Raw genomic sequence first — 15264 nt, 5'->3', positions numbered from 1 at the left:
AGTCTGAGCTTCTCAGCCGTTTTGACAGGGTTGATTCAACCTGGATCAGCCTCCACCCCGCTAAGAGCAGTATTGTGGATTGTTTTTTTTACAGGATGTACGTCATTTCTCCCAGAGAGATGTCCTGTCTCTGCAGTTTGAACCGGTACTCCTACCTACTTCCACAACGAACTTTACAAAAATTGCTTCTTTTACTTGCAAAGGTACAGATTTTTAAAACGCTGGAGACTGTCTTTTTGTTTTCGTCGTTTGGTCGTTATGACACTAGTTCTTTCTGTGATGACTCAGCTACAGCCTAGGCAAGGCTTTTGAAGCCAGTGGGCTTCATTTCAGTTCCACAGCCTTGACAGTTCTGAGAGGTAACCTGATGGTAGAGGTAGTGGTGTGCCGCTTCTGTGATGCCACGTGAGCAGGATTTTGAGTTTATAGGTCGTAACTCAGTTGGTGGTTTCAAAGGCCAGGTTGTACGTGTGTGACGGACGTACTGCTTTTACAGGTAGGGTTGTGCATCCCCAGGTTGGTTTCTTTGTGTAGAATGCAATGCAGGATATCTAGTGAGTGTCAACCCAGTCCTCTCCTCAGTCTTATTTATAGTTCAGAAGGTTTCTACAAAGGAATGAAATGCATTTTAAATATATGAAAACAAGACCCGACTCACTTATATTGAAAGAAATGTTAATTTAAAGCAGTAAGTGAGATATAACTCAGGACTTAGGTCTGTAAAGATTAAAAAGATTTGTTAGTATTCTGTGTTAGTAATGCCTAGAAAGAAAACAACACTGATTTTTTGGACATGAGTATAAATTGATGCATGCTATTTAGGAGGGAAAATTGGCAATTTCTCTGAAAACTTAAGATGTGCATATATGCTCTCTGATCCTGAATTCTACTTCTCCGAGCTTATCCTGGGAGTGTATCTTTATGAGAGATACACTTGTATATATTCAGAATTGTAATAACAAAAATATGCATTGTTTGTGGCAACAGAACAGGAGATTGGTTAAATTGTAATTCATCTGCATGGGGGTGGAGCCTAGGCCTTTTTAGGTATAAGAGTCATAAACAGGTGTGCAGTGTCGGCAGGGTGGGTCTCTAAGGGTCCCTGTGGGTTTGCATGTGTTAGAGCACTGGAGAGATGCTCTGTAGTCTGCAGTGTCGGCAGGGTGGTTCTCTAAGTGTCCCTGTGTGTTTGCTTGTGTTAGAGCACTGGAAGGATGCTCGGGAGTCTGCAGTGTCGGCAGGGTGGTTCTCTAAGTGTCCCTGTGTGTTTGCTTGTGTTAGAGCACTGGAAGGATGCTCTGTAGTCTGCAGTGTCGGCAGGGTGGTTCTCTAAGGGTCCTTGTGTGTTGCATGTGTTAGAGCACTGGAAGGATGCTTGGGAGTCTGCTGCCAGTTGTTTCTCTCGTCTAGGGAAAGGTAGACATTTATTTTCACATCTTTTTGTTAGTGTTTGAATTTTAGGAGGGGAACATATATTAACATACAGCTAAAAAAAAAGTCAGGTATTAGTATCAGAGTTAAGAATTTAGTCCCAGTGTGATGGTGTCCTGACCTGGCTCAAGGAACACATACGAGTGATTGATGATTCAACAGTGTTTTGGCAGCGAGGTCCCACTTTGGCTGTGAGGCTCCTCTGTGATCTTGGGTTCACCTGTTCATTTCTGGCTTACACCTCCACAAGCATCTCTTCACCCACCCTAGTGGGCTTGACTGTTCACTTTTGTCGTCTCTGCAGACCCAAGGACTTACCTATTAGTTCAGTTCAGTGGCTCAGTTGTGTCCGACTCTTTGCGACCCCATGGACTGCAGCACGCCAGGCCTCCCTGTCCATCACCAACTCCTGGAGTTTACTCAGACTCATGTCCATTGAGTCGGTGATGCCATCCAGCCAGCTCATCCTCTGTTGTCCCCTTCTCCTCCTGCTTTCAATTTTGCCTCTTAAGATCTTTACAAAAGGAGAGCCACAAAGTGTTGACTCTCTTCTCCTCCAAAAGAAGAAATGAGAGGTTGGTTTAGCAAAGAGCTGGGTAGTACCATGTTCTGGGTAACTGACAACCAGCCAGTAAGGAGGAAAGATAGTGTTCAAGAAAGGATTTTACCATTTATATCTCATGCGCGATTATAATGGAGACAAAAATGTGAAGTAATTAAAATGTTATAAATAAAACAGTTATTTTCATTTGGGCAAACGAAAGAAAAGATACTGCTTCTTCACATTTATTTCCTTCTGCCTCCCAACAGCTCCATCCTGTGAGAGTGGGGCGAGAGAAGACGGCAAGAAAAAAGATACCCCGACACTAAAAGCATGCCTCTCCTCCCCTGTGGTTCAAGGGTGGGTTTCACTCCTCTTTCCCTGAAATTGTTCGGTTCCCCACCCCGCCGTAGCCCGGAGGTGATTTAACAAGGAAGTGATAACGTGTATGATTCTCTCTCTGGACTTGCCTTCCAGAGTTAGCAATGCTAGCAGGCTGTGCAAGGGTGGTTTGCAGGATGGGAAAGGGGAAGCTGAATGATGGAGGTGGTGGATGGGATCCGGGCCGGGCAGCTGTGTGTGGAAGGAGGAAAGCATATTCCCGCCACATTTCTGAGTTACATTCGGGGCCTGGTTTCTGCCTTGGCCTCTGTGAGCTGTCTTGGTGCTGGCCACACTGCACCCTTGCGCCTCCGGATGCTCCGCTTGTGGGCAGGAAGGCTGAAGAAGGTGCTCACATTCATTCTGTGATGCTTTTATGCAACGATGGTATTTTTTTTTAGGCTAGGTTAGGGTTATGTGTGACTGCTGTGTTGCGGTTAGAGGCTCATTCTCGCCCTTACGGTTGTCTGTATACACGGGACTGATGTCATGACTGTCCTGTGTTCACAGGTATTTTCGAATGGACCCTTCTGCAACCCAGTTTCACATAGAGAATCACGAGAATACTTCAGGGCTTTGGTCATTGTGGTACCTCAACCATTTTGACCATGGTGTTGTATTAAATGATGTGTTTGTTTCCAAGGAGACCAAGCACGTTTTAAAGGTACATATGGTATTTTTATTTAAGTTTTAGCCTATTTTAAGCTTTGTTTAAGGTCAAATACTATGAAATTAATTATTTATAAAATCTTTCACTTACAAATTTTAAAGCAAGTATGTTTCTTTTAAAATTTTCAGAATTACTTTTAGGCTCTCTTTATTTTTTCAAACTATTGTTCAAGGAGCTCAAAGGGACCAGGGTATATCCCATTAAAGATATTTATTACTACCATTATTTAAAAATATTGTAAATTACAATTTATCCTAAGAAGATTACATTTAATAAAAATAAGCCTCGTTCATGATAAAATAGTAGGTTTTGGTAAAATACTGGCTATGAACATATCAAGATTATTTTGTGAAATTTAAAAACAAGTGCATGTTAAATATTAAATGAAACCTATTATTTATAGAAAAATATGTCAGTATTTGACTTGGAAATAATTGAGTAACATTTTATTTCTCAAAGTATAGAAGAACTTTAGTATCACACAGTATGATGATTTTAATCATAATTAGCATTAGTTAGAAAAGTAATTTCTCTTACTTCTTTTCTTTTTAGATTCTGAATTTCACTGGCCCTTTATTTCTACCTCCAGGCTGTTGGAAAATATTTTCTTTGAAACTTGCTGTTAAAGACATTGCCATAAATGTATTCACCCATGTATTTTTGACTACAAACATAGGTGCTGTTTTTGCAATACCTCTTCAGATTTACTCAGCGCCCACCAAGGTATTGTTTACACACTCCATATGTGTTATAACTTTTGTAATAATTGCTATTTCTTCTTATTAGCTTACCTTATGGTGCTTGGATTTTGTTGATGGACTTGACCTCATATTTTCTAAGGCTGTCTAAGAAATTAATGGATATTACCAGGCCAGTCTTAGATGATAAATTGTTTAGTATGGAAATCTATTTGAAAACAGCTTCTCTTTTTCGTAAAGTAATACATGAAGTAATTTTCAAGTGAAAATAAGGCATTACAAACCGATAGATCTGATTTTCACTTATTTCCAAAATGAGCAAGGAATATGTGCTTGCTATAGTAAACACATTTGTGCCATTAGTACATATTTGCAGTGATTTCAAATAAACTAAATTGTTAAATGCTTTATTTAGACCTCTGGTAAGTGACTCTCAGCTGCTCATAGTCCTTGAATTTCCTAGTGGGCCATAATCTAAAGCCTGAAAGGATTCGCGATTAAGCAAATACTTTCTAAAGTCTTTGTATATTGTATTTAATTTAGATCTTACCTTGAACATGTCTCATTTTTTCTTAATGTTTATTTCTTTTCATTTAGTTACTGTTATTGCTTCTTTTTATCCAAGCTCTTCTGTATAATGCTGGGTTCTAATTTTTCACTATGAGACATTCATACAACCATCTTTATGATTTTTCTCACTTATTAGCGTTGGTGTTTCATAGATAGAAGTGCCTCATGTTTTGCTAAAAACTTAAAGATAGGGCGTCTAAAAGTATGCTAAACAAAATGTAAGGTTAATTTTATTAATCCATATTTTGAGCAGGGGAGATTTCTTAGATATTTCCTTTTTCCATCAAGGGCTGCATATGAGAAGAGTGACTGGGAGGGAGCAGGCAGGCTGCAGGAATGTGTGGAAGAGGCGATCTATGCTTTCCCAATTTAGGAAGTGGGACATTCATTTAAATGTCCTGAATAGTTTAGGAGTTACGATGGATTAGAATGCAGTGTTTTACAAACCCTACTGAGAATGTCCTGAGACTAATTTAGTCTTTAATTTAGAAGGCAGCTTGGTGTCTGTAGGGCCCTGGGGGGTCACTGTGGGTGTTGATTATTGCCCAGAATCCACTGTAGTGACCCTGCTGTGAGGGACAGTCAGAGCTCTCAACCAAGGAGAAAGAAGGCCAAGAAATCACTTCCTAGTTGTTTGGCTTCTGGTTAAAGGGACGTTCGCAGAGGTGGAGGCCCATGTGTGCTGTGCGTTTGAGTGCATTAGGATTTTTGTGTTTAGTGTTGTGTTTTAAGTTATTCATATATTACTTTTCAATCTAGGAAGGGAGTCTGGGTTTTGAAGTGATAGCACATTGTGGCATGCATTATTTCATGGGAAAATCAAAAGCAGGTAAGTATTCTGCCCTTAGGCTTTCTGTAGACCTCTAGTGTTGGGTGGGGTGGGAAGTAGTGAGGAAGATTCACATTTGTAGATGGAATGATTAGTCCTTTAACATCATTGCATCATATTCTATTCTTTAAGAGCATGATCATTAACCGAATGACTTCCAGAACCATCTGAGGTGCCTGTGTAATTAACACCCCCTTACGTCTTAACCTGCACTTCTGTAAGGGACTTTTTCAAACACGATGTTTGATCATAATAGCAACCTTGTCACCAGGAACAGTTGGACTCTGATTCTTTTATAAAAGGGCCGACTAGAAGTTAGTAAAAAAACATAATAATAATAATTTGGAATTGTCTTTGAAGAGAGTATAAGCATCTTATAGGGAGCACTCGTTGTTGTGTGAGACTGGAGGCCAAGGTGTCGATAGAGAAAGCTGTTCCGAGTTTGCTTCCTGCCTGTTGACTTATTAAAATATATAGCCTAAGGAGAGAGTTCTAGCACAGGAGTTTCCTTTGCATGACTCCCACTTCCCCACCCTTGTCTTCTAGCACAGACAAGGCAGGGCAGACCAGCAGACAGGGACCCGTTTATGAGTGTAAACGCGCGCCTTTAGGCTGAGCCCTGCTCGCAGCCCTCGTTTCTGAGGATTGCTGCCTGTTGGCGCGTTGGCCTTCTGCCCAGTAACCCAGCGCAGAGACGACTAGCACGTACATGATGCAGTTTTTAGCCTTTTAGATTTAAAGCTGTTGAACATGGTCTGAGTATGATTTTTACCTTGTTTCAGGCTGTATTCATGAGCCATGTGTCTTTTATGTTATTCCCTTCCCATAATTCGATTTAGTTTTGTTTTATACATGTTCCTTTGATTTGATATCTCATTTGCCATTGAGTTAGAGGGACTTGTAGTAAAGCAATCAGCCGACAGGAGTCACTGATCACTTTACTGTCCTCTGCGTTTGAGAAGTTTTAGCCCTCAACCCTTGGCATTATTTACTAAGTGAATTATGTTTCCTGTGCGTCTAAACAGTAAGTCTGGTCTAACTTGTAGAAAATCCTGACTGGGAAGGGAGCCTTTCTCTGGATCCGTCTGCCTGGGATGTGGATTCCGAACTTGCAGATACATTATATGAAAGATGGAAGAGGTTAAAACATGGTGATGTCTGCACGTATGTTCCCCTCTCTTTGTTTCTTTTATTCAGCACTGGGGGACACTTTAACATAGTCTTTGTTGACATTTCAATAGTGAATTTTTAATATCCAGCCTTTATTTTGACACATTTCAAACCTCAGAAGAGTTGAAAAGTATAATATGATGAGTACTCAAATATTCCTAATTTGGACTCACCAGATGTTTACATCTTACCACTTCTGCTGTTTTTTTCTCTCTCCCTACCTGTGTCTATATGCACACATACACACACACTTCGTTTTTGCCGAGTCATTTGAAAGTAAGCTGTGGATACCATGACACTTCAGCCCTTAGTACTTTATTAGGAAAGACTTTTTTTCCTAAGGCACATTGTCCTGCATATACCTTCACTGTCATTACATGCCCAAGAAGCTTAACACTGATGAGGTTATATGAACTAATAAACGTCCAGATTCACATTTCCCTAGTGTGAAAGTGAAAGTGCTAGTTGCTTAGTCCGGCCTGACTCTTTGCGACCCCGTGGACTGTAGCTTGCCAAATTCCTCAGTCCATGGAATTCTCTACAAGAATACTGGAGTGGACAGCTCTTCCTTTCTCCAAGTGATCTTCCCAACCCAGGGATTGAACCCAGGTCTCCCACGTTGCATGCGTTTACCATCTGAACCCAGGAAAGCCCCTAGTTGACCCCAAAATATCCATTATAGCTGTCTTTTCCTTTTTGTAAAATCCAGGATGCATTCAAGGAGCGTGCATTGTATTTAGTCATCATGGTTCCTTAATTTTCTTTAGTGCCCCCACCTTTCCTCATCTTTCATAGTGTGATGTTTTAAAGCGTCATAGCCAGCTGTCTTAGGGAACATTCAACACTCTGGATTTTTTGGGATTGCTTCTTCAGGTTTACATTCCTGTTAAACATTTTTAAAATTAGTAAGTACTAATTACTTGGTTGCTCTTGTGTGCTTATAATTGCGTCACCTGAGGAGGGACATAAATATCAATTTGTCCCATTATTGACATTGTTTGGTTAAATCATTTGACTCTCTCTATTGTAGACTATGTTTTTCCTTTTGCAATTAATAAATGATATGTGCTATGATAGTTTGAGTCTGTACACATTTCCTGTTCCCTGAGAATGTTTCGCTGTAGCATTTTGGCACCCATTGATAATCATTGCCTGAGATCAGTTATTGAATTGATGGCGGCAAAAATGGTGATATTGCTAATTATTTTATTCATTCTACACTCTTGAGCATCACTATGAATTCTTTGGTCATTACCATCATTAGCATCATTATCATTTTTGATGTTGATTTGTCCCAGATTAGGCTGATGGGAGCCCGTTGAGGCGAGCTTTTGGGTCTTTGGTGTGTACCCATCATTCTTTGAGCACTTCCTTGCTTTCTAGTAAGACGGGATGTTCCAAGATCATCTTGTACTTTGTCTCCCCCATACCCTGAATAGACTTCCCAGGTGGCTCGGTGGTAAAGAATCTACCTACAATACAGGAGAGGCAGTTTTGATCCCTGGGTCTGGAAGATCCTCTGGAGGAGGGCATGGCAACTCACTCCAATATTCTTGCCTGGGAAAACCCATGGACAGAGGAGCCTGGCAGGCTGTAGTCCATGGTGGGGTCACAAAGAGTTGGACACGACTGAAGTGACTGAGCACATGCATACCCTGAATAAGCCATTTTTTTCCAAGAGACTCTTGTTCCTTTTAGTTGGAGTGATATTTAGTGATTTCTTTTTTATATGTCAAAATTATTTCCTGTAATTTCTTTACGAATTTCACAGAAGGACTGTTTTAGGAGTGACTCGGTTTGCCCATTCAAAGAAATCCAAGGAGTCGGAGCCTTTTGCTGTCTTCCTGCCTCGTTTGGTCCCTGAGCCTGGCCTCGTGTTGAACTTCAGTGCCACCGCCCTGAGGAACAGCATGGTGAGGCTCCCACGTCTTCTCATTTCTTCATCCGCGACACCTCGGCTCTTGAGTTTTTACATTAACCAAGTATTTCCACCTTGAGATACTGTTCCAGAATCAAAGTTAGTTCAATTTAAGTGACACATGTATGCTATTCAGCGCTTTTAGGAGGGAGGTGTCGGAAGAACAAAATAAGGAATAAACTTAGGAACAGACTGAAATGCTTTAAGCAGATACATGTTATGAAGTCTGTATTCAGCTCAGAATCCACCAGCTAAGACAGTACTCAGCTGTAGCCGCAGAGGAGGTCGTGGCTGACACAGGCTCAGCAGAAGCGGGTGAGTTTGCAGCTCAGAAGGGAGCATCCTCTGTCACTTGCTTGCATCCTCGGCTCCCTTCCTGTGTGCAAGCTTCTCCTGAGCTGATGGCGGAGGAGGGCAGAGTGAAGGCAGTGACAGCAGCCTTGAGGTTTTATCTGGAAAGTCTCCTTACCTGAGAGCCAGGTCACTGTGGTCCTTGTAATAATTTATATTTCCTTAGGTACTCATTGAGCTTCTTAGGGAAGACATCTCAAGACTGCTTTTTTAAAGCATTCTATTTTGAAAAAGTTCAACTTAAAGAAGAGTTTCAAAAGCAGTACCAAGAACTCCCAGTTGCCCTTCATGCAGGTTCATCTATTTTTAACATTTGCTGTACTTGGCTTGATGTTTCCCCTCTTTCCACACACGTGTTTTTATGAGCTGTGTGAGAGGGTCGGACATGATGCCCCGACTCCACTTCCATGTGAATTTCTTAAGAACTAGACATCTTCTTGCGTATCAGAGTTTAACTATCAAAATCAGAAAATGTAAGCATTAAGCACAACAGTTATGCCTGATCTGCAGTCTCCGTACAAAGGTTTCCACTTATCCCACTCACATGAGTACTTTACAGCATCCAGCCCAGGGCCTGTCCTTGCCTGGCCCGGTGGCCTGCGTCTCCTTCCGTCTTCCGCAGCTCCTCCACCTCACGTTGTGCAGCTGTTGTGACGCATGCAGGCTGTTGATTCTCTAGACCGTTCCTGGAATTGCCTAGGTGATGGTTCCTGGTGAGATGCAGGTGATGAGTCTCTGCAGCTGCGTCTTAGGGGTGGTGCTGTCTCCCGAACTGACTCTCCTTCCCACATGTCTAGGTGAAGTACTTCGTGGTGAAGAACCCCTCCTCGTGGCCAGTCTCCCTGCAGCTCCTGCCCGTCTCTTTGTACCCGAAGCCTGAGGCTGCTGCGCGCCTGCTGCACAAATGGTAACGCCCAGCGGGTGAAGACCTCTCACGGGGCAGGGGTGGTTGCTAGGAGGAGTTGAGGGCCTGTCCTGTTAAGACCCGCAACTGTTCAGCGTCCTTTGCATTTCCCCCGGTTCTGTGCATGGATGTACATGGGCTTAGCCTGTGACATCCACCCCTGCCCCTACGTGCAGACCCCATGGCACATGCCAGTCCCGTGCATCGTGTGGCTCTTCAGTGTTACTGTGTCAAGTTCAGGGCCCAACAGCATTCTTATCAGGGAAGCTTTCCCGCCATGATTTTTCACATATACTCCTAAAATTTAGAATTGAAAGCAGTGAGCGCCGGGCAATGCAAGCAGTGAGTTTAGTGGTGGTTTAGTATATTTTAGCCTAGTGTTCTGATACAAGGTAAGATCAGAATTTGTATCTGTTAATCTTATCTTTGTACAACAGTCATGGCTTCACTTAGAACATTTCCTCTTCTGGCTTAGTGACACCTCCCCCCCCATGTCTCAGCTTCAGCACTGCTGGTGTTTTGGACCCTGACTCTGTATGATGAGAGAGGAGATGTGCTCGGTGCTTTGGAGGTTGTTTGGCAGCATCCCTAGCTTCCACCCAGTAGATTCTGGTAGGACTTCACCAGCCGGGCAATCAAAAGTGTCTCCAGGTGTGGCCAGGGGGCCGCTGGGAGATAGCGTTGTCCTTGGTTGAGAGTCACCTCCTGTCAGCTTCCACAGCTTTGAACCATTTGGAGGAAAAGAATTGCTTCAGATTTGGAGCTTTTGTCACCAAAGGAGTCTGTACATTCTGTGCTGCCAACACTATTCATTCCATAGTATTCATTGTGCTCTTACAGCGTGCCAGGTGCTGTGTGGGGAGCTGGGCACAGGAATGAGAGGTCAGGGTGAACTGGACATGTGTGAAAACACACACGTATGTTCTTTCTTGGTGATCTAAATGTTATTTTAAATGTTTTTTTTTTTCTTTATAGGTTTGGCACCGATATGCAAATGATTAATTTCACAACCAGTGAATTCCAGCTTACCAAAGCTTGCCCTTACCTGGTAGGATGTCATCTTTAAACAGAAAAAAGAATGCTGACAAATTAGACTCATAGCATATGGGCCTCACTGATTTATGTTTCAAGTGTCTTTTCGTAATATATGTGGCTGTCTATTTTTCTATTCTAGCAGTTAAGTATACATAGCAGCTTTTTCTAGTTAACTAATGCAGCAGGAGCCTGGGGTTCATGTGAGCCTGTAAATCATTTTAATTTAATTATTTAGGTTCATGTGAGTGAAGAAATAACAATTGAATCAGACCTCTGTAGAAAACTGTAAAACTTGAGACCCCAGAATTTATAATTCTCTTAAAATTCCTCAGCCCCATCAAATTCTTTTTGGGGTAAGATAAAGTAAAAGCAAACACTTTTTTTTTTTTTTTTTTTAAGTCTTACTAAGCTGGCTTCATGTTTTTAGCAGATAACCCAATTTCTGTGATATCGACCTTACCTATATAAAAGGATTTCTCTGAAATTCTTGCACCTCTGGGCCCTCATGAAGTCTTGCATAAGTACTCTGGAGAGGGAGTAATAAGCATGTCACGTGGCGAGGACGTCGCTTGACTAGAAACTGAGTTTTCACTCATTCCTTCTGTGGGTCCCTGCTGTAGCTGAGTATTTTACTTACGGGTATTCTGTGCTTGGGGTTTCCCTGGTAGCTCAGCTGGTAAAGAATCCACCTGCAATGCAGGAGACCCTGGTTTGATCCCGGGTCTGGAAGATCCCCTGGAGAAGGGCAAAACAACCCACTCCAGTATTCCTGCCTGGAGAATCCCCATGGACAGAGGAGCCTGGCGGGCTACAGTCCTTGGGGTCCCAAAGAGTCGGACATGACTGAGCAACTGAGCAGCACAGCACAGCATTCTGTGCTTGAGGTTAATTAAAAGATGAAGCATCTCCTAAAGAAATACAAACACGTGTAGACATACTTATGCGTATCACTGTATTTTTAATGCACACACATATTTAAATGTCATAGATGTTTTCTTCTTTCTCTACTCATAACCCTCCAAAGATACACTGTTGGCTCTAGAAACTTGAAAGAGGGAGGCCACAGATAACGTCCAGTGTGAGTTCAAACAGAATGAATCAAAACAAAGTTTTTAATGGATTTTTAGCAGAGACTTATTTGCAGTAAGAGACACGAGCAGTAGTGCTCCTTCCCTTTGTCAGTGGTCCAGGCAGCAGAGTCCTGTGCTGTTGGGCTGGTCCTGCTTTTGGCCCCTCCAACCAGGCAGCTTCCCAGGAGTGCTGGGAGGTATAGCGAGTCCTCTATGCTAACAGATAATTTCGCCCCATGACCATTTAATCATATGTAATTTGAAATTCCAAAAATGATGCCTGTTTCTTTTACACGTTAGTATTCTATTCAGGCTTAAGCAAATGGTGCACCTCACTTGGAAAAGGTCTTTAATCTGTGATTGAAGATTTTCATAGATTATTACATTTTTTATGACAAAGGAGATTATCCCCATTGTTATTTTATTACATTTACAAAAAGCGATAGTATCAACGTTCCTTTCTTTAAAAAATTTTAGTTGGAGGATAATTGTTTTACAATGTTGTGTTGGCTTCTGCCATACAACAGTGTGGCTCAGTGATAAGTATACATGTATCCCCTCCCTCCTGAGCAATATCAGTGCTTTTGACACACAAGTTTAACTTAAAGTTTTTAATAGAATCATTTGTCGTTTAAGAAAGGCCTGCATTTTTCTTTTGTTGGTTTGCTTTTAGATGTGTAGCTCCTTTGGTTAAGAGCATGTGGAATTGGACATTCAAAGTTCCAAATCCAGGTACCTCCATGTGGTCCTGGGTAAATAATTTGGCCTCTCCAAGTCTCCTCTTTCTCACTTATAATGATGTTTGAAAATTTCATAGTTTTATAGAACGCTTAGCATTTTATATACCTAATTGTAGTCCAGTGCCTGGCATATAAGAATTACTTAATAATTAGTGCATTGTTCTTATACTTTTAATACTTAAATTGGCAACTTTTTTCAGTATTCGTATGTGTATACAGCAGAATTCCTTCATGAAGTTTATAATTTTAATGAAAATGAATCAAATGGCACTACTGTTTCTTCTTTCAGATAGTATGGGAAATGCTAGTAATAACTGAGGGATAAAACAAACGCAAAAACTAAAATACAGAAGAGAGATATTAGGCAGATTACATGGTTAGAGCTCTGAAAATTAATAAATTACTTTTAGTGAGAAAGAGCTAGGAAAAAACAATGGAAAGAGGGAAAGTCTATCACAGTAATGAAGAGCTAAATCTTGAATGTTAAAGTTAGAAGGCAATTTATTCAGAGAAAGTTAGAAATCTTGGGGAGAATAAAAGGAGGGTGTGAATAAATAGGTCGTTCTCCTGAATGGAGAGACTAAATGTAATAAAGATGGCTTCTTTTTAAACAATAATGCAGAGAATTTAGGGCTGTCCAGCAGTGGAAAGTGTTCTGGTCGGATCCCTGTAGCATTCAGGCAGAGGCTGGTGGTCTGTTTTCTCGGTGACGTTTTTCATTCAGGTGAGCTTGCTGATAAGGTCTGTAGCCCCAGCTCGCAGCCGATCCAGGAGGCCCAGCCCCTTTCCAGCGTCCACACTGGACTGTCCTGCAGCCTCTGCCTCTGCTTCTCAGCTGGGCTCAGCAACTGTCGATGGGCGTGAACTGTCGTGATGAACAAGTTCCACGGGTTGATTTGGATGGTCAGATCCCCATGTTAAAGGAACAGCAGTCACATTTATGCATTTAATGAGGATAGAGTCTTGCTCTCCAGAAGTTAATTGCGTTTATTGGTAACTTTCAGGGCGTGCAGTCTGAGGGATCCAGGTTTGGCATCCTCCACTTACATTTGCAGCCTTTGGAAAGGAAAAGGGTTGGTGTAGTGTTCACTCCAGCTGACTACGGAAAAGTCAGCTCCCTCATCCTAATCCGGTAGGTGTGTCTCTGTTGCTTTCTTGTTGACTGACTCTTTCTCTCAAGAAGACATGATCTCTTTAGCTAAAAGAGATTTCCTCAGGCCCCCAGTGATAAGCTGTGTTGCAGGACTGGAAAGGCAGTGGCTGAGGAGAGCAGCTTCCCGAAGGTCCACATTTAATCTCCCTGGGTGTCAGGCTCCTCCCTGGTACAGGCAGAACGTGTGTGCTCCCTTCACACGGTGCCTCATCCACCATCACAGAGGGCAGAACACACACACACACACACATACACACACACACAGGAACACACATGCGAACATACACATGAACACACACACAAACACAAGAACACACACACACATGGACACACACACAAACACAAACATACACGGACACACATGCGAACATACACATGAGCACACACGCAAACACACACGGACACACACACGAACACAAACATACATGAACACACACGGACACACAGGAACACATATGATCGAACACATGAACACACAACACACATGAACACACACGTGCACACACATGAACACAAACACATATAAACACACGAACACACACGAACGTGAACACACACACGAACACACACAGAGACATGAACACACACACGAACACACACAAACACACACACATGAACACACATGAACACGAGCACACACACGAACACACACACATGAACACATGAACACACACATGTCCGCACTTTTCTGTCCTCAGCTCAGAAGAATAATTGGAGCACTGCTGTATATGTTTTCATTCCTCAGTGTTTGGGTTTATACCAGTCTCATACCTGTCTGTCTTGCTTCTGTACTTCTTGGTAGCACCAGAGGATAATGAAAAAAGTGCTTAGTTGAGCCCACTGGCTCTTTTTACTTGCCAACTGATTTAAGCAGCTAAATGTTTTTCATTTTTAAATTTATTGAGAGTCTTGTTTCAAAAATTTACAGTAAATATAGATTGAACCTCTCTCTGCATTGGTGAGATGTCTAACACAAATTAATTTTTCATTAATGATGTTTAGATATTTTTTAATTTTATGTTTTATTTTGGCCACATCATGCAGCATGGGGGATCTTAGTTCCCTGATCAGGGGTTCAGCCTGTGCCCCACCCCTGCAGTGGAAGCGTGGAGTCCCAACCTTAGTTGTTTTTTTTTTTTTTTTTTTAATCTCTAGTTTCAGAACAGCTGGCAAAAACTTTCTTATTCTTGACTTTCTTTGATATACTATACGAGTTTATTCTTCTGCAAGTGAATGCTACTAGAAAGAAAGTACACTAAAATAAAGTTCTTAAAAGAGTCTGTTTCGTTAAGCATTTTACCTGATGCTTAGGGCTCCCCTGATAGCTCAGTTGGTAAAGAATTCGCCTGCAACGCAAGTCCCCAGTTCGATTCCTGGAATGGAAAGATCCGCTGAAGAAGGGATAGGCTACCCACTCTGGTGTTCTTGGGCTTCCCTTGTGGCTCAGCTGGTAAAGAATCTGCCTGCAATGCGGAAGACGTGGGTTGATCTCTGGGTTGGGAAGATCCCCTGGAGAAGGGAAAGGCTACCCACTCCAGTATTCTGGCCTGGAGAATTCCATGGACCGTACAGTCCATGGGGTTGCAAGGAGTTGGACACGACTGAGCAACTTTCGCTTTCACTCAACTAATGCTGAGTAGAACCGGTAGCTAATGTTCTAATAAGCATGTTAGTGCTCTGCTGACAGGTGCTTCACTTTAAACTCACTCTCTGTTGATGAACTAAGGTCATGGGAAGTCTAGAGTTAAACTTTACCTTATCCCAGCTTCAGCTATCCCAGACTTGAAAGTCTCGGCTTTTTAT

General features: G+C 42.0%; 1 protein-coding gene across 12 annotated transcripts in view; it reads left to right on the top strand.

Moving 5' to 3' along the window:
• The window catches only part of TMEM131L (transmembrane 131 like), a 173506-nt gene that overhangs the window by 120651 nt on the left and 37591 nt on the right, over positions 1–15264 (top strand). For 11 of the 12 annotated variants that reach the window (XM_086345878.1, XM_086345886.1, XM_086345875.1 and 8 more), the window contains 10 exons: positions 95–203; positions 2242–2332; positions 2864–3017; positions 3576–3746; positions 5051–5120; positions 6167–6284; positions 8062–8203; positions 9357–9466; positions 10439–10511; positions 13313–13440. In XM_086345878.1, the coding sequence (XP_086202004.1) occupies positions 95–203; positions 2242–2332; positions 2864–3017; positions 3576–3746; positions 5051–5120; positions 6167–6284; positions 8062–8203; positions 9357–9466; positions 10439–10511; positions 13313–13440 (1166 nt within the window). The remainder of the gene's footprint in view (positions 1–94; positions 204–2241; positions 2333–2863; positions 3018–3575; positions 3747–5050; positions 5121–6166; positions 6285–8061; positions 8204–9356; positions 9467–10438; positions 10512–13312; positions 13441–15264) is intronic. The other variant, XM_086345876.1, reaches the window with a different exon arrangement.

This window comes from Bos grunniens, chromosome 17, assembly GCF_055505025.1.
Source record: "Bos grunniens cultivar Pamir isolate PY7600 chromosome 17, Bosgru_T2T1.0, whole genome shotgun sequence".
NCBI lineage: Eukaryota > Metazoa > Chordata > Mammalia > Artiodactyla > Bovidae > Bos > Bos grunniens.
Note: the sequence above shows the minus strand (reverse complement) of the source record. Positions and strands in the feature narration are given on the sequence as shown.